We start from the raw sequence: 21,434 nt of genomic DNA, 5'->3' as shown, positions 1-21,434 counted from the left end.
ATTATCAGCCAGAGTAGAATCTCCTCCAGTGGGAAGAGTTGCCCATCTGTCGAGGCCATCATAGGAGTCAGTAGAGAGCAGAGGGCCGGCTGGCTGCACAGAAGCCTCTGGTCTATGGAGTCTTATTGGACATGGATGCCCCCTGCCTGATGTACATACACTCCATACAAGGGGTAAGAAGGGGTCTCAAACCCCCCGGAAGAGACTTTTACAACTTACGTCAAACAAGGCGGCGGTGGCATTCTCATGTAGACGATACAGCGCTGGGTTCAAGAATCCCAAAGGTGAGCGACCTCTCTTTATCCGCTGGTCATTTATTAGAGACAGAATCCCACCGAACACAGGAGTGGAGGCCTGTCATGTGACACAAAACGGGGAAAATTACGTCAAGTACTGTCATAAAATAACACAGATGCATGGTTACAGAGCGGTGGCCTCGGCACTTGACACACTGAAGACCTTAGGAGTGCAGGCGAGGAGATGGCACCAGGAGAGGAGACATTACGCCATTATCACCGCAAGGGCTAGGGTGTCACCAAATCCACACCTTCTGCACTCAACTTCAGAGGTAACAGAAGAAAGACATTGGAGGGAGAGAAGGAATTAAGATGAAGAGTATGAGGAGAAGCCACATGGAGGAAACCCAGGAGGATGAGGGACACAACATGAGAACAAATGTTACTGACTGGAAGGTGGAGAAAAGAGTGGGAAACCAAGGTTGGGGATTAGTTGTCTTCTTGTGTGATGGCGCATAGGGTGACAACGGAGCTCTCATAGACTTCTACACCCAGAAGATTGACAGCAGTATGGCCATAATGTGGACAGAAGCTCTTCATGTCAATACTTACAGAGGTTCCTGACACCCAAGGGATTGGAACCCGATTAGTCACCACCCAGTAGTTGTCAGACAGTGCTGCCACATCAGGATACGCCCGTCCACTGCGATTGTAGTAACTTTCCGGTGGTATCTTCACAGAGGACGTGAAATACTTTGACACAGCAGAAGCCTTCAGAATTGAGGAGGAGAAACCATATATTATCTGACCTCTAGATTATTAGAATGTCCAGGACATCATGGCACCCTACCTGGTAGTCAGGCATCAAAAAAACATTGCTGAATCCTCCCCCACTGATGTAGTCCGTCACCTCATATGTCACTTGGAAAGGATTCTTAAAAGAGGTTCCACCCACAGTGGTCACATAGGGGCTGCAAAGGGATAAGATAAGGTTCCGAGTGTCAGGTCAGTCGGGAGGACACCCCCCCCACACACACACTGTATATATGACCTGTATGGGACCCACCATCCTCTCACCTGGAGGCCGGGAAGCTTGGCCGGAACACATTTTTGTCTTTAGAAACTTGTCTGCATCCGGCTCCGTCATCACCTGGAAAAGGGTCGGCAAAGTCTGGTTATAGTTAGTGAAGTTGTTAAATGCAAATTATCTAAAGACCTATTCCCTGTCTCGGCTACCTTGACTAATGGCGTCTTGCACGGGACTATGGAGCAGTCTGAAGGTTATCATGCTACACATCACGCTCCATAGATAACTGGTTATAGAGGCCATGGTAGTCACTGAGCCACCGAACTGTCACGATACAGCGCATTTCTCTTCCTCCAGCCCTGGAGTCATACCCCCCCCGATGGCTATAAGAGTGGCCTCTACCTGGAGGGGGGCAGCCTCCAATGGCTTCTTACTCCATTGCTTTGATTACCTTACAGTAGTGGCTATCACAGGTGATCATTGCAAGCTGACACTTTACTTCTATACATCTGTGTCACTTGGTGCCTAGAGTTCATTTGTGGTACAGGTCGAACTCCACAAGACTGTAGAGATGATGAGGATTTAAGAATAGTTTTCTATCTACATGTACCTGATGCGAAGAGGATTGTGAGGCCCCGTGCTCCGGCCTTCATGAACTCAACATTGATTCTCTGCATAAAAGCCACAGACAGACTGTCTTCATCATCTCCGTAGCTGATAGTGTGGACCCAAGGGAGCGAGGACAGGTTACTCAGCAGTAACATCCAGTCTAGGAAAGGTTCCTGGGACTCGTGACGGCCTGAGGAGGTCAACCACATCGTTGACATAATGGATGTTATAAAGTGTGGTCTATGGGTTCTCCGGTCTGTATCATAACGATCATCTGGGTGACCTCAAGGACCAAACACAATGTAGGAGACATAATAGAACTTACCTGGGTTGCTGAACACCCAGGTTGAGATGTTGGCGCCTGTACTCATGATGTACTCAACATCCAAGCTGGCCTCCAGACCAGCCCTTCCTCCTCCCTGCTGCCCCACTACGTGATCCACCTCCAAACGGTGATCAAAACTTCTGCCAAAAAGGCTCATGAACTCCGAGAGGTCGGCAGGATGGAAATACTGCTCTAAAAACTGAGGCGAGAAGAAGAGGAGAGTCGGCATCTAATTAACACCCCAGCCCGTCCGTGTTGGTCACATCAAACCCCTCTCAAGTTTATGGGTCGTTCTCCTTCCTTTATCATCTACATTGATGTTAATTCTGAAGGACACAGATAAGATGGAGTGGTGATGGCGGTGGATGGGGGTAGTGAGAACACAACCTAATGTTGCCATCTTTGGAACAGAGGAAAAGATGATATCAGCTCATCCTCAGCCTCGTCTACATACAGTATGTTATGGGATGACTGAAAAAACGGGAAAAACGAGCTTAGCCCTTCCACTGAGCTTCCCAACACGAGATCTCATGCCAACCATAGGACTAGCAATAAGTGAGTCCAGCTCCCAGCAGAGTGCTGCCACACGAGCTTCAATTCTTAGGGTACTAACACCACTACTGGTGTTCCTTCCAATATTAGGTCCAAGAAGACCATAGTACTATGATGAATGATCTGACCTGGTGTCCCTTCCAATATTAGGTCCAAGAAGACCATAGTACTATGATGAATGATAGGACCTGGTGTCCCTTCCAATATTAGGTCCAAGAAGACCATAGTACTATGATGAATGATCGGACCTGGTGTCCCTTTCAGTGTTAGGTCTAGGAAGACCATAGTACTATGATGAATGATAGGACCTGGTGTCCCTTCCAATATTAGGTCCAAGAAGACCATAGTACTATGATGAATGATAGGACCTGGTGTCCCTTCCAATATTAGGTCGAAGAAGACCATAGTACTATGATGAATGATAGGACCTGGTGTCCCTTCCAATATTAGGTCCAAGAAGACCATAGTACTATGATGAATGATCGGACCTGGTGTTCCTTCCAATATTAGGTCCAAGAAGACCATAGAACTATGATGAATGATCTGACCTGGTGTCCCTTCCAATATTAGGTCCAAGAAGACCATAGTACTATGATGAATGATCGGACCTGGTGTCCCTTTCAGTGTTAGGTCCAGGAAGACCATAGTACTATGATGAATGATCGGACCTGGTGTCCCTTTCAGTGTTAGGTCCAGGAAGACCATAGTACTATGATGAATGATCGGACCTGGTGTCCCTTCCAATATTAGGTCCAGGAAGACCATAGTACTATGATGAATGATCTGACCTGGTGTCCCATACAATATTAGGTCCAAGAAGACCATAGTACTATGATGAATGGTTGGACCTGGTGTCCCTTTCAGTGTTAGGTCCAAGAAGACCATAGTACTATGATGAATGGTTGGACCTGGTGTCCCTTTCAGTGTTAGGTCCAAGAAGACCATAGTACTATGATAAATGATCGGACCTGGTGTCCCTTTCAGTGTTAGGTCCAAGAAGACCATAGTACTATGATGAATGGTCGGACCTGGTGTCCCGTCCAATATTAGGTCCAAGAAGACCATAGTACTATGATGAATGGTCGCCATGAATTTCAAAGTCCACGTATTTCAGAAACAGATCCAACATCTCTCGGCTCCATACACTCAAGAGGTCATCGATGTATCTCCCATACCATTGTATGGAGCGTAGAAAGGTATTGGATACATATATACAGTATTTGTATTTCCAGAAGGTCACAGTCAGACTGGCAAGAGAAGGAGAATATTTAGCGCCCATGGACAGCACTTAGCTGTAAGTAATAATGTCCTGAGCAGATAAATGATGTCATCAGAAACCAGGTCACCATTTTGATGAAGGAGATGAAGTCTGGATCATAGCTGCTGTGGGTCTGTAAGTGGAAGTCTAATGCCTGCATGGCTAATGTGTGGGGAATGGATGTGTACGTTGTATGGAGCAGAGAGATGTCGAATCTGGATCTGCTTCTGAAATATGTGGAATCTGCAATTTACGGCGACCGTTCATCATAGTACTATGGTCTTCTTGGACCTAACACTGGAAGGGACACCAGGTCCAACCATTTATCATAGTACTATGGTCTTCTTGGACCTAACACTGGAAGGGACACCAGGTCCAAACATTCATCATAGTACTATGGTCTTCTTGGACCTAATATTGGAAGAGACACCAGGTCAGATCATTCATCATAGTACTATGGTCTTCTTGGACCTAATATTGGAAGAGACACCAGGTCAGATCATTCATCATAGTACTATGGTCTTCTTGGACCTAACAATAGAAGGGACCTCAGGTCCGACCATTCATCATAGTACTATAATCTTCTTGGACCTAACACTGAAAGGGACACCAGGTCCAACCATTCATCATAGTACTATGGTCTTCTTGGACCTAACACTGAAAGGGACACCAGGTCAGATCATTCATCATAGTACTATGGTCTTCTTGGACCTAACACTGGAAGGGACACCAGGTCCAACCATTTATCATAGTACTATGGTCTTCTTGGACCTAATATTGGAAGAGACACCAGGTCAGATCATTCATCATAGTACTATGGTCTTCTTGGACCTAATATTGGAAGAGACACCAAGTCCGACCATTCATCATAGTACTATGGTCTTCTTGGACCTAACAATAGAAGGGACCTCAGGTCCGACCATTCATCATAGTACTATGGTCTTCTTGGACCTAACAAAAGAAGGGACACCAGGTCCAACCATTCATCATAGTACTATGGTCTTCTTGGACCTAATATTGGAAGGGACACCAGGTCCGATCATTCATCATAGTACTATGGTCTTCTTGGACCTAATATTGGAAGAGACACCAAGTCCGACCATTCATCATAGTACTATGGTCTTCTTGGACCTAATATTGGAAGAGACACCAAGTCCGATCATTCATCATAGTACTATGGTCTTATTAGACCTAATATTGGAAGGAACACCAGTAGTGGTGTTAGTACCCTAAGAATTGAAGCTCTTGTGGCAGGACTCTGCTGGGAGCTGGACTCACTTATTGCTAGTCCTATGGTTGGCATGAGATCTACAGAGATTACTAGAGAGAGGATACAAGGAATGGATGGTGGAGAGGACATGTAATAGGAGGAACAGAGAGGAGCTCTTATTGGATAAGGACAATAGAAAAAGCACAGTTACAAGGTTCAGTCCACAATTCTCACAAATACAGATCATTCATTTAGATTTACCCCCAGTAAGGGAGGATCCTATACTAACAAAATACTATACGAAGGGATTCATGTAGTATCCAGACCAGCTGGGACATTAGAAGACACACTCTCCCCTCCATGCCAGGAAGAGAGATGGGACATCCCACCCGGCTGACTACAAATGGCTTCTAGAACTGTGGACGTCATCCAGCAGGTAAGAGAAGTTACCAGATAAAATCCTTCCTGAACAGTTACAAGGTGTAGTGTTATTGTACACCCCATTATAGCTGTTACAGGGTGTAGGTGTAGTGTTATTGTACACCCCATTATAGCTATTACCGGGTGTAGGTGTAGTGTCATTGTACACCCCATTATAACTATTACTGGGAGTAGGTGTAGTGTCAATGTACACCCCATTATAGCTGTTACAGGGTGTAGGTATAGTGTCATTGTACACCCCATTATAGCTGTTACAGGGTGTAGCTGTAGTGTTATTGCACACCCCATTATAGCTATTACTGGGTGTAGGTGTAGTGTCATTGTACACCCCATTATAACTATTACTGGGTGTAGGTGTAGTGTCATTGTACACCCCATTATAACTATTACTGGGTGTAGATATAGTGTCATTGTACACCCCATTATAGTTGTTACAGGGTGTAGGTGTAGTGTCATTGTAAACCCCATTATAGCTATTACTGGGTGTAGGTGTAGTGTTATTGTACACCCCATTATAGCTATTACTGGGTGTAGGTGTAGTGTAATTGTACACACCATTATAGCTGTTACAGGGTGTAGTGTTATTGTACACCCCATTATAGCTGTTACAGGGTGTAGGTGTAGTGTCATTGTACACCCCATTATAGCTGTTACTGGGTGCAGGTGTAGTGTTATTGTACACCCCATTATAGCTGTTACAGGGTGTGGGTGTAGTGTTATTGTACACCCCATTATAGCTGTTACAGGGTGTAGGTGTAGTGTCATTGTACACCCCATTATAGCTATTACTGGGTGTAGGTGTAGTGTTATTGTACACCCCATTATAGCTATTACAGGGTGTAGGTGTAGTGTCATTGTACACCCCATTATAGATATTACAGGGTGTGGGTGTAGTGTCATTGCACACCCCATTATAGCTATTACAGGGTGTAGATGTAGTGTCATTGTACACCCCATTATAGCTGTTACAGGGTGTAGTGTAGTGTTATTGCACACCCCATTATAGCTATTACTGGGTGTAGGTGTAGTGTTATTGTACACCCCATTATAGCTGTTACAGGGTGTAGGTGTAGTGTTATTGCACACCCCATTATAGCTATTACAGGGTGTAGGTGTAGTGTTATTGTACACCCCATTATAGCTATTACTGGGTGTAGGTGTAGTGTTATTGTACACCCCATTATAGCTGATACTGGGTGCAGGTGTAGTGTTATTGTACACCCCATTATAGCTATTACTGGGTGTAGGTGTAGTGTTATTGTACACCCCATTATAGCTATTACTGGGTGTAGGTGTAGTGTCATTGTACACCCCATTATAGCTAATACAGGGTGTGGGTGTAGTGTTATTGTACACCCCATTATAGCTGTTACTGGGTGTAGGTGTAGTGTCATTGTACACCACATTATAGCTATTACTGGGTGTAGCTGTAGTGTTATTGTACACCCCATTATAGCTGTTACTGGGTGTAGGTGTAGTGTCATTGTACACCCCATTATAGCTAATACAGGGTGTGGGTGTAGTGTTATTGTACACCCCATTATAGCTATTTCAGGGTGTAGATGTAATGCCATTGTACACCCCATTATAGCTATTACTGGGTGTAGGTGTAGTGTTATTGTACACCCCATTATAGCTGTTACAGGGTGTAGGTGTAGTGTTATTGCACACCCCATTATAGCTATTACAGGGTGTAGGTGTAGTGTTATTGTACACCCCATTATAGCTATTACTGGGTGTAGGTGTAGTGTTATTGTACACCCCATTATAGCTGATACTGGGTGCAGGTGTAGTGTTATTGTACACCCCATTATAGCTATTACTGGGTGTAGGTGTAGTGTTATTGTACACCCCATTATAGCTATTACTGGGTGTAGGTGTAGTGTCATTGTACACCCCATTATAGCTAATACAGGGTGTGGGTGTAGTGTTATTGTACACCCCATTATAGCTGTTACTGGGTGTAGGTGTAGTGTCATTGTACACCACATTATAGCTATTACTGGGTGTAGCTGTAGTGTTATTGTACACCCCATTATAGCTGTTACTGGGTGTAGGTGTAGTGTCATTGTACACCCCATTATAGATATTACAGGGTGTGGGTGTAGGGTCATTGCACACCCTATTATAGCTGTTACTGGGTGTAGATGTAGTGTTATTGTACACCCCATTATAGCTGTTACAGGGTGTAGGTGTAGTGTTATTGTAAACCCCATTATAGCTGATACTGGGTGCAGGTGTAGTGTCATTGTACACCCCATTATAGCTGTTACAGGGTGTAGCTGTAGTGTTATTGTACACCCCATTATAGCTGATACTGGGTGCAGGTGTAGTGTCATTGTACACCCCATTATAGCTATTACTAGGTATAGTGTTATTGTACACCCCATTATAGCTATTACTGGGTGTAGTGTTATTGTACACCCCATTATAGCTGTTACAGGGTGTAGGTGTAGTGTTATTGTACACCCCATTATAGCTATTACTGGGTGTAGGTGTACTGTCATTGTACACCCCATTATAGTTGTTACTGGGTGTAGGTGTAGTGTTATTGTACACCCCATTATAGTTGTTACTGGGTGTAGGTGTAGTGTTATTGTACACCCCATTATAGTTGTTACTGGGTGTAGGTGTAGTGTTATTGTACACCCCATTATAGCTATTACTGGGTGTAGGTGTAGTGTCATTGTACACCCCATTATAGCTGTTACTGGGTGCAGGTGTAGTGTTATTGTACACCCCATTATAGCTGTTACAGGGTGTAGGTGTAGTGTTTTTGTACACCCCATTATAGTTGTTACTGGGTGTAGGTGTAGTGTTATTGTACACCCCATTATAGCTATTACTGGGTGTAGGTGTAGTGTCATTGTACACCACATTATAGCTATTACAGGGTGTAGGTGTAGTGTTATTGTACACCCCATTATAGCTATTACTGGGTGTAGGTGTAGTGTCATTGTACACCCCATTATAGCTAATACAGGGTGTGGGAGTAGTGTTATTGTACACCCCATTATAGTTGTTACTGGGTGTAGTTGTAGTGTTATTGTACACCCCATTATAGCTATTACTGGGTGTAGGTGTAGTGTCATTGTACACCCCATTATAGCTATTACTGGGTGCAGGTGTAGTATTATTGTACACCCCATTATAGCTGTTACTGGGTGCAGGTGTAGTGTCATTGTACACCCCATTATAGCTGTTACAGGGTGTAGGTGTAGTGTTATTGTACACCCCATTATAGCTATTACTGGGTGTAGGTGTAGTGTCATTGTACACCCCATTATAGCTAATACAGGGTGTGGGAGTAGTGTTATTGTACACCCCATTATAGTTGTTACTGGGTGTAGTTGTAGTGTTATTGTACACCCCATTATAGCTATTACTGGGTGTAGGTGTAGTGTCATTGTACACCCCATTATAGCTGTTACAGGGTGCAGGTGCAGTGTTTTTGTACACCCCATTATAGCTATTACAGGGTGTGGGTGTAGTGTCATTGTACACCCCATTATAGCTATTACAGGGTGTAGATGTAATGCCATTGTACACCCCATTATAGCTATTACTGGGTGTAGGTGTAGTGTCATTGTACACCCCATTATAGCTATTACTGGGAGTAGGTGTAGTGTCAATGTACACCCCATTATAGCTGTTACAGGGTGTAGTGTTATTGTACACCCCATTATAGCTATTACTGGGTGTAGGTGTAGTGTCATTGTACACCCCTTTATAGCTATTACTGGGTGTAGGTGTAGTGTCATTGTACACCCCATTATAGCTATTACTGGGTGTAGGTGTAGTGTCATTGTACACCCCATTATAGCTATTACTGGGTGTAGGTGTAGTGTCATTGTACACCCAATTATAGCTGTTACAGGGTGTGGGTGTAGTGTCATTGCACACCCCATTATAGCTATTACTGGGTGTAGGTGTAGTGTTATTGTACACCCCATTATAGCTATTACTGGGTGTAGGTGTAGTGTTATTGTACACCCCATTATAGCTGTTACAGGGTGTAGGTGTAGTGTTATTGCACACCCCATTATAGCTATTACTGGTTGTAGCTGTAGTGTTATTGTACACCCCATTATAGCTGTTACTGAATGTAGGTGTAGTGTTATTGTACACCCCATTATAGCTGTTACTGAATGTAGGTGTAGTGTCATTGTACACCCCATTATAGCTATTACTGGGTGTAGTGTTATTGTACACCCCATTATAGCTATTACTGGGTGTAGGTGTAGTGTTATTGTACACCCCATTATAGCTATTACCGGGTGTAGGTGTAGTGTTATTGTACACCCCATTATAGCTATTACTGGGTGTAGGTGTAGTGTCATTGTACACCCCACTATAGCTATTACTGGGTGTAGGTGTAGTGTCATTGTACACCCCATTATAGCTGTTACAGGGTGTAGGTGTAATGTCATTGTACACCCCATTATAGATATTACAGGGTGTGGGTGTAGTGTCATTGCACACCCCATTATAGCTGTTACAGGGTGTAGGTATAGTGTCATTGCACACCCCATTATAGCTATTACAGGGTGTAGTTGTAGTGTTATTGTACACCCTATTATAGCTATTACTGGGTGTAGGTGTAGTGTCATTGTACACCCCATTATAGCTGTTACAGGGTGTAGGTGTAGTGTCATTGTACACCCCATTATAGCTGTTACAGGGTGTAGGTGTAGTGTCATTGTACACCCCATTATAGCTGTTACAGGGTGTGGGTGTAGTTTTTGTACACCCCATTGTAGCTGTTACTGGGTGTAGGTGTAGTGTCATTGTACACACCATTATAGCTATTACTGGGTGTAGGTGTAGTGTCATTGTACACATAATTATAGCTATTACTTGGTGTAGGTGTAGTGTTATTGTACACCCTATTATAGCTGTTACAGGGTGTAGGTGTAGTGTCATTGTACACCCTATTATAGCTGTTACTGGGTGTAGGTGTAGTGTCATTATACACCCTATTATAGCTGTTACTGGGTGTAGGTGTTGGGGGCATGCTGCAATGTGTGTACAGTGACGGAAACTAAGCTCTTGTGACAGCACTCTGCTGGGACTATGTTATGGGGCCGGGGGCACACTGGGTGGAGCAGGTACCTGGGCACAGGCCTGGCTGTTGTTAGGGTGTGTCCCCACATCACTGGTGGACAGGTTGTATCGCTGACGCAGCACGGACGGGGTGACACCCAGGTGAAATCCTGCACTCATTCTCTCTCTTTTGCCGTTCTCACGTCTTAGTAATTTCTGCTCTTGTGGAAATCGGTGAAGTCCTCCCACTAGGAAAAGGGAAGATGTCAGATATGTCAAAAACATCACAACGTCTTGATGCTACCCGCCCCCCCAGTAATGTATTACAAATCACCAATACAATATACATCTACCCTGTACTCCTGCACTGTGAGCGGCTATCCTCCCCCCCCCTGCACTGTGACCGATCATCCCCCCCCTGCACTGTGACCGATCATCCCCCCCCCCTGCACTGTGAGCGGCTATCCTCCCTCCCCCCTGCACTGTGAGCGGCTATCCTCCCTCCCCCCTGCACTGTGACCGATCATCCCCCCCCCCTGCACTGTGAGCGGCTATCCTCCCTCCCCCCTGCACTGTGAGCGGCTATCCTCCCTCCCCCCTGCACTGTGAGCGGCTATCCTCCCTCCCCCCTGCACTGTGAGCGGCTATTCTCCCTCCCCCCTGCACTGTGAGCGGCTATTCTCCCTCCCCCCTGCACTGTGAGCGGCTATCCTCCCCCCCCTGCACTGTGAGCAGCTATCCCCCCCCCTGCACTGTGACCGATCATCCCCCCCCCTGCACTGTGACCGATCATCCCCCCCCCCTGCACTGTGACCGATCATCCCCCCCCCTGCACTGTGAGCGGCTATCCTCCCTCCCCCCTGCACTGTGAGCGGCTATCCTCCCCCCTGCACTGTTAGCGGCTATCCTCCCTCCCCCCTGCACTGTGAGCGGCTATCCCCCCCCCCCCCGCACTGTGAGCGGCCATCTTCTCCTTCTGCAATACAACCGGCCTTCCTCCCATCCTCTGCCACGTCTGACTATCCTCTTAATGGTTCCCCTCACCAAAATCGATGTGTGGGGCGACCTCTGGATCCAGAGAGTACGGGGAGGCTGATCGGACAACACTTTTGTCTCCGTTGCTGTAGCGGATGAAGCGGGCGCCGGGCAGCAGCTCCTCAGCGGTTCTGTAAGTATTGATGTAGTAGTGGTCAGTGTGTACTGGGAGGGACGTTGTACAGACGTTGTTGGGATGGGGGGCACTCACCTGGCATCTGTCCGGCACTGTAAGAAGTCTCTGGTGAGGATACCATCGCAGTCCACCACACCGTGTTTCTCCAGCCAGGTCCTCACCGTCCTCAGGGTTTCCTCTGATGGTTGCACAAGGACCCGGAGCTCCTCCAGGGACAGAAAGTGACCTGCGGGGGGCGCCAGAGATGATGTCACAAACTCCTATACAGAGACCTGGGGTCCCTAACACCTCTCCTGCCAGAGGGACGGTAATCCTGTCATGGGGCAAATCTTAGTAGGGGCCCCGGGGGCCGGATACTGGCTGCTCCATGGTATGTAAGAAATGCTGCCATATAGGCTCCATGTACACAGGCAATGCTGTCTGTATGAACATTCACTACATATACTGTTATACAGCACGCACCTCATACATACACACCATACACACATATACACATACATATACAGCATACACATACAGCATACACACATACATATACAGCATATACATACAGCATACATACACATACACACCATAGCATACGCATACATATACAGCATACACACATACATATACAGCATACACATACATACACACGATACAAACATATACACATACATATACAGCATACACATACAGCATACACACATACATATATTGCATACACATACAGCATACATACACATACACACCATACATATACAGCATACACATACATATACATATACAGCATACACACATACAGCATATACATATACACATACAGCATACACATACATATACAGCATACACACATACAGCATACACATACATACACACCATACACACATATACACATACATATACAGCATACACATACAGCATACACACATACATATACAGCATATACATACAGCATACATACACATACACACCATACATATACAGCATACACATACATATACACCATACACATACAGCATACACACATACAGCATATACATATACAGCATACACATACATATACCGCATACACATACATATACAGCATACACATACATATACAGCATACACACATACATATACAGCATACACATACATACACACGATACAAACATATACACATACATATACAGCATACACATACAGCATACACACATACATATACAGCATATACATACAGCATACATACACATACACACCATACATATACAGCATACACATACATATACATTATACACATACAGCATACACACATACAGCATATACATATACAGCATACACACATACATATACAGCATACACATACAGCATACACATACATATACCGCATACACATACATATACAGCATACACATACATATACAGCATACACACATACATATACAGCATACACATACATACACACGATACAAACATATACACATACATATACAGCATACACATACAGCATACACACATACATATACAGCATACACATACAGCATACATACACATACACACCATACAAATACAGCATACACATACATATACATATACAGCATACACACATACAGCATACACACATACAGCATATACATATACACATACAGCATACATATACAGCATACACATACATATACAGCATACACACATACAGCATACACATACATACACACCATACACACATATACAGCATACACATACAGCATACACACATACATATACAGCATATACATACAGCATACATACACATACACACCATACATATACAGCATACACACATACAGCATACACATACATACACACCATACACACATATACACATACACATATATATACAGCATACACATACAGCATACACACATACATATACAGCACACACATACAGCATACATACACATACACACCATACATATACAGCATACACATACATATACAGCATACACACATACAGCATACACATACATACACACCATATACACATATACACATACACATACAGCATACACATACACACATACATATACAGCATACACATACAGCATACATACACATACACACCATACATATACAGCATACACATACATATACATAAACAGCATACACACATACAGCATACACATACATATACACATACATATACAGCATACACACATACACATACAGCATACACACATACATATACAGCATACACATACAGCATACACATACATATACCGCATACACATACATATACACATACATATACAGCATACACATACATATACAGCATACATATACACATACAGCATACACATACAGCATACACACATACACATACAGCATACACACATACATATACAGCATACACACATACACATACAGCATACACACATACACATACAGCATACACACATACACATACAGCATACACACATACACATACAGCATACACACATACATATACAGCATACACACATACACATACAGCATACACACATACACATACAGCATACAAACATACATATACAGCATACACACATACATATACAGCATACACACATACACATACAGCATACACACATACATATACAGCATACACATACAGCATACACACATACATATACAGCATACACATACATATACAGCATACACATACATATACAGCATACCCATACATATACAGCATACACATACATATACAGCATACACATACAGCATACACATACAGCATACAGCATACACACATACATATACAGCATACACATATACAGCATACACACATACATATACAGCATACACATACAGCTTACACATACATATACAGCATACACATACAGCATACATATACAGCATACACATACATATACATATACAGCATACACATACATATACAGCATACACACATACACATACAGCATATACATTTACACATACAGCATTCATATACAGCATACACATACATATACATATACAGCATACACACATACATATACAGCATATATATACAGCATATACATACATATACAGCATACACACATACACATACAGCATACACACATACACATACATATACAGCATACACACATACACATACATATACAGCATACACACACATATACAGCATACACACATACACATACATATAAAGCATATACATACACATACATATACATGATACACACATACATATACATCATACATATACACATAGATATACAGCATACACACATACATATACAGCATACACACATACACATACAGCATATACATTTACACATACAGCATACATATACACATACATATACATATACATATACAGCATACACACATACACATACAGCATATACATTTACACATACAGCATACATATACACATACATATACATATACAGCATACACATACATATACAGCATACACACATACATATACAGCATACACACATACATATACAGCATACACATACATATACAGCATACACACATACATATACAGCATACACATATACAGCATACACACATACATATACAGCATACACATACAGCTTACACATACATATACAGCATACACATACAGCATACATATACAGCATACACATACATATACATATACAGCATACACATACATATACAGCATACACACATACACATACAGCATATACATTTACACATACAGCATTCATATACAGCATACACATACATATACATATACAGCATACACACATACATATACAGCATATATATACAGCATATACATACATATACAGCATACACACATACACATACAGCATACACACATACACATACATATACAGCATACACACATACACATACATATACAGCATACACACACATATACAGCATACACACATACACATACATATAAAGCATATACATACACATACATATACATGATACACACATACATATACATCATACATATACACATAGATATACAGCATACACACATACATATACAGCATACACACATACACATACAGCATATACATTTACACATACAGCATACATATACACATACATATACATATACATATACAGCATACACACATACACATACAGCATATACATTTACACATACAGCATACATATACACATACATATACATATACAGCATACACATACATATACAGCATACACACATACATATACAGCATACATATACAGCATATACATACACAAACATATACAGCATACACATACAGCATATACATACACATACATATACAGCATACACATACATATACAATATATACAATAGTAGTGAAGGAAAGAAGTGATTTGCTCACCATATAGCCGCCAACTTCGGGTTACAAGACCCACTGTGCTCCAATTTATAAGGAGCAATATACTCACAGAGTCGATATGACTTGAATCTTTTTTATTTTCTTCTCTTTAAAGTAAATGCAGCAAAAAGTTTACATGCTCACAGCTGATGTTACTCTCAGACACGGACGCCCAAGTACGTCCTCCTCGCGGACGTTTCGGAGGATACAGACTCCTCCTTCCTCATGCGCGAGGACGTAAGGGAGAGGGCGGGATTATAATGAATCAACATTTAACCCTATAGATATCGCTAGTGAGTAATATGACATGTAATATAACGCAATGCTACAAATTCATTATAATACGCATGAAAGTTGGGTGGGACTAAAGGTAATAACTATACGTGCTCTATATTTACAAAAATGCACTAAAGCTGCATACTTCATTGAGTCCGTTGGGACTCAATGTTTCTAATTTGGAAATCCAATATGTCTCACAACGGAGTAACCGCTTGCGGTTCTCCTCTCTGTCTGCACAAAGCTCAACCTGCTCCACAATTTGCCATCGTAAATCGCAGATGTTATGTCGATTTTCGGAGAAGTGTCTCGCAACTGTTGTCTCCCCGAACGGTCTCTGCTCTTCATCTTTTCTACTCTCTTGTTTAGTGTCAAACTTACGTATAGCTGTTTTATGTTCGTTAAGGCGAATTTTTATCGGGCGGCTCGTCTGTCCGACATACCCTAGTCCACAGGGACATTTAAGGAGATAAACCACATTTTTATCATTACAGGTAAAAAAACCTTTCACTGGGTATTTGGTGCCTTTTCTGGGATGGCTAATGTACTCCCCTTTTATAATGGCACTACAGTGTTGGCAAGATAGGCAACTAAATGTGCCTTTACGTCTGCTAGCTAGAAATGTCTGTTTAGAGATTTTCTTTTTTGCTATATCACCTCTAATTAATTTATTACACAGTGACTTGTTTTTTCTATAGCAGAAAATAGGGTTCTCTCTAAAGATGTTATTATACTTCGGATCACTTTTTAGTAGATCCCAATGTTTCAAAACACATTTTCTGATGATATCAGCATGTCGGTCATAAGTAGTACAGAATACCAATTTTTCTTTTTTATCTGTTCTAGTATGTTTTTTCCTTAAATCATTTCTCTGTAATTTTCTTACTTCTTTTTCTGTTCTTTCAACTTCATTTTTATTATAACCTCTTTCTTCAAATTTCTCCTTAATTTTCTCTGCATTTTTCTTATACTCATTCTCTGTACTAGCTATACGTCTTGCTCTAATGAACTGTGATTTGGGTAAACTTTTAAAGACATGGGGGGCATGTTGGCTTTCTCGGTGTAACATATTATTACGATCGGTTGGTTTGGAAAACATCGTTGTTTCAAACCCTGTATCCTGTTTTTTGATCTCTACATCCAAAAAATGGATTTTAACAGGATTGTATTCCAATGTAAATTTTATGGACTCGTGACATTTATTTAAAGTCTCCACGAATGCCAGTAAGGAAGATTCGTCCGACGTCCAGAGCAGGCACACGTCATCCACGTATCTCAGCCACGTGGACGACGTGGGCATGGTCGGGACGACGAACGTCTCCTCAAAGGCATGCATAACGATGTTGGCTAAACTTGGGGCTACCGATGACCCCATTGAAACACCATGGGTCTGCAGAAAAAAGTCGTCATCAAATCTAAAGTAATTCTTGCTCAGGACAAGTTCTAACAATCCCATAAGGAAATTTATCATATTATTACTCAGCTTGATATCTTTGTTCAGTTGTTCTCTGACACATGCCATGCCCTCATCTTGTGGGATGTTAGTATATAAACTCTGCACATCAAGTGTGCAGAGATAAGTAACATCTTTACTATTTATTTGTTCCATCACATTGAGGAAATGGCACGTATCAACAAGACATCTGTCCAATTTCTTCACAATATCCTGTAAAAAGGAATCAACATATACTGACAGGGACTGCAGCAGCGACCCGGAGCCTGAAACAATAGGCCGCCCGGGTGGGCTGCTGCAGTCCTTGTGTATCTTAGGTAGAAGATACAGAATAGGGACACGGGGGGTCTCTACGTATAAAGCATCTGCTGTTTTTTGCTGAATGACGCCACCTACCACTCCTTCATTTATGAAGGAATCTACTTCAGCTTTAAACTGTGTTGTAGGATCTCCCGGTAGTTTACGGTATGTTTTAACATCTGCTAGTTGGCGTAGGGCTTCAGCGACGTAGGAGGCGCGACTCTGCACAACAATCGCACCTCCTTTGTCGGCCCTCTTAATGACTATGGAGGCGTCATTCTGCAAGACATTCAAAGCTTCTATTTCATCTATAGTCAGATTGACTTGTTTGGTAGTTGCATGATCCCATAAAATATGGGCATCCTGCAATACCATGCGTTCAAACATGTTTAAAGAATCATTCTGTATAACAGGATCAAAGGAACTTCTTTGGTATAGGGCATTAGGTATTATATCTAAGGGAGAAGTGTGACCTTTCTCAGACCTCTTTACATCAAAGAAATGGATTTTCAACCGTAGTTGTCTGCAAAATTTGTAAAAGTCAACCTGAAAATCAAATTCAGTAATGTCCTTTGTGGGGACAATCAGAAAATGTGTTTTGAAACATTGGGATCTACTAAAAAGTGATCCGAAGTATAATAATATCTTTAGAGAGAACCCGATTTTCTGCTATAGAAAAAACAAGTCACTGTGTAATAAATTAATTAGAGGTGATATAGCTAAAAAGAAAATCTCTAAACAGACATTCCTAGCTAGCAGACGTAAAGGCACATTTAGTTGCCTATCTTGCCAACACTGTAGTGCCATTATAAAAGGGGAGTACATTAGCCATCCTAGAAAAGGTACTAAATACCCAGTGAAAGGTTTTTTTACCTGTAATGATAAAAATGTGGTTTATCTCCTTAAATGTCCCTGTGGACTAGGGTATGTCGGACAGACGAGCCGCCCGATAAAAATTCGCCTTAACGAACATAAAACAGCTATACGAAAGTTTGACACTAAACAAGAGAGTAGAAAAGATGAAGAGCAGAGACCGTTCGGGGAGACAACAGTTGCGAGACACTTCTCCGAAAATCGACATAACATCTGCGATTTACGATGGCAAATTGTGGAGCAGGTTGAGCTTTGTGCAGACAGAGAGGAGAACCGCAAGCGGTTACTCCGTTGTGAGACATATTGGATTTCCAAATTAGAAACATTGAGTCCCAACGGACTCAATGAAGTATGCAGCTTTAGTGCATTTTTGTAAATATAGAGCACGTATAGTTATTACCTTTAGTCCCACCCAACTTTCATGCGTATTATAATGAATTTGTAGCATTGCGTTATATTACATGTCATATTACTCACTAGCGATATCTATAGGGTTAAATGTTGATTCATTATAATCCCGCCCTCTCCCTTACGTCCTCGCGCATGAGGAAGGAGGAGTCTGTATCCTCCGAAACGTCCGCGAGGAGGACGTACTTGGGCGTCCGTGTCTGAGAGTAACATCAGCTGTGAGCATGTAAACTTTTTGCTGCATTTACTTTAAAGAGAAGAAAATAAAAAAGATTCAAGTCATATCGACTCTGTGAGTATATTGCTCCTTATAAATTGGAGCACAGTGGGTCTTGTAACCCGAAGTTGGCGGCTATATGGTGAGCAAATCACTTTTTTCCTTCACTACTATTGTGTATATTGGATGCTTTGTCCGGACTGGTGAAGTCCGGAAGTGTGGAGGGTGCTCATAAGCATTATAATGTGCGTAACCTCTCGTTATATACACATACATATACAACATACACATACATATACAACATACATACATACATATACAGCATACACATACATATACAGCATATACATACACATACAGCATACATATACAGCATACACATAAATATACAGCATACACACATAAATATACAGCATACACACATACATATACAGCATACACATACATATACAGCATACACACATACATATACAGCATACATATACAGCATACACACATACATATACAGCATACATATACAGCATACACACATACATATACAGCATACATATACAGCATATACATACACATACATATACAGCATATACATACACATACATATACAGCATACACACATACATATACAACATACACACATACATATACAACATACACACATACATATACATACACATACATATACAGCATACACACATACATATACAGCATACATATACAGCATATACATACACATACATATACAGCATACACATAAATATACAACATACACACATACATATACAGCATACACATACATATACAGCATACACATACATATACAGCATACACATACATATAAAGCATACACACATACATATACAGCATATACATACATATACATATACAACATACACATACATATACAGCATACACATACATATACAGCATACACACATACATATACAGCATACACATACATATACAGCATACACACATACATATATATACATACACATACATATACAGCATACACATACATATACCACATACACATACAGCATACACATACATATACAGCATACATATACAGATACAGCATACACATACAGCATACATATACACATACATATACAGCATACACATACATATACAGCATACATATACACATACAGCATACACACATTCACATACAGCATACACACATACATATACAGCATACACATACATATACATATACAGCATACCCATACATATACAGCATACACATACATATACGGCATACACATACAGCATACACATACAGCATACACACATACATATACAGCATACACATATACAGCATACACACATACATATACAGCTTACACATACATATACAGCATACACACATACATATACAGCATACATATACAGCATACACACATACATATACAGCTTACACATACATATACAGCATACACATACAGCATACATATACACATACATATACAGCATACATATACATATACAGCATACACACATACACATACAGCATATACATTTACACATACAGCATTCATATACAGCATACACATACATATACATATACAGCATACACACATACATATACAGCATATATATACAGCATATACATACACATACCTATACAGCATACACACATACACATACATATACAGCATACACACACATATACAGCATACACACATACACATACATATACAGCATACACACATACAGCATACATATACAGCATATACATACACATACATATAC

At 41.5% G+C, this 21,434-nt stretch overlaps 1 protein-coding gene across 1 annotated transcript in view; it reads right to left on the bottom strand.

Moving 5' to 3' along the window:
* The window catches only part of TPP1 (tripeptidyl peptidase 1), a 35,111-nt gene that overhangs the window by 1,299 nt on the left and 12,378 nt on the right, over positions 1–21,434 (bottom strand). Inside the window, exons 4-12 of the mRNA XM_069969282.1 lie at positions 11,948–12,098; positions 11,746–11,867; positions 10,771–10,949; positions 2,198–2,396; positions 1,874–2,062; positions 1,314–1,386; positions 1,087–1,207; positions 849–1,007; positions 220–354 (exon numbers count right to left, since the gene is read on the bottom strand). Coding sequence (XP_069825383.1) covers positions 220–354; positions 849–1,007; positions 1,087–1,207; positions 1,314–1,386; positions 1,874–2,062; positions 2,198–2,396; positions 10,771–10,949; positions 11,746–11,867; positions 11,948–12,098 — 1,328 coding nt within the window. The remainder of the gene's footprint in view (positions 1–219; positions 355–848; positions 1,008–1,086; positions 1,208–1,313; positions 1,387–1,873; positions 2,063–2,197; positions 2,397–10,770; positions 10,950–11,745; positions 11,868–11,947; positions 12,099–21,434) is intronic.

This window comes from Dendropsophus ebraccatus, chromosome 5 (assembly GCF_027789765.1).
Source record: "Dendropsophus ebraccatus isolate aDenEbr1 chromosome 5, aDenEbr1.pat, whole genome shotgun sequence".
Classification (NCBI taxonomy): domain Eukaryota; kingdom Metazoa; phylum Chordata; class Amphibia; order Anura; family Hylidae; genus Dendropsophus; species Dendropsophus ebraccatus.
The sequence above is the reverse complement of the archived record's forward strand: the minus strand, read 5'-3'. Positions and strand labels throughout refer to the sequence as shown.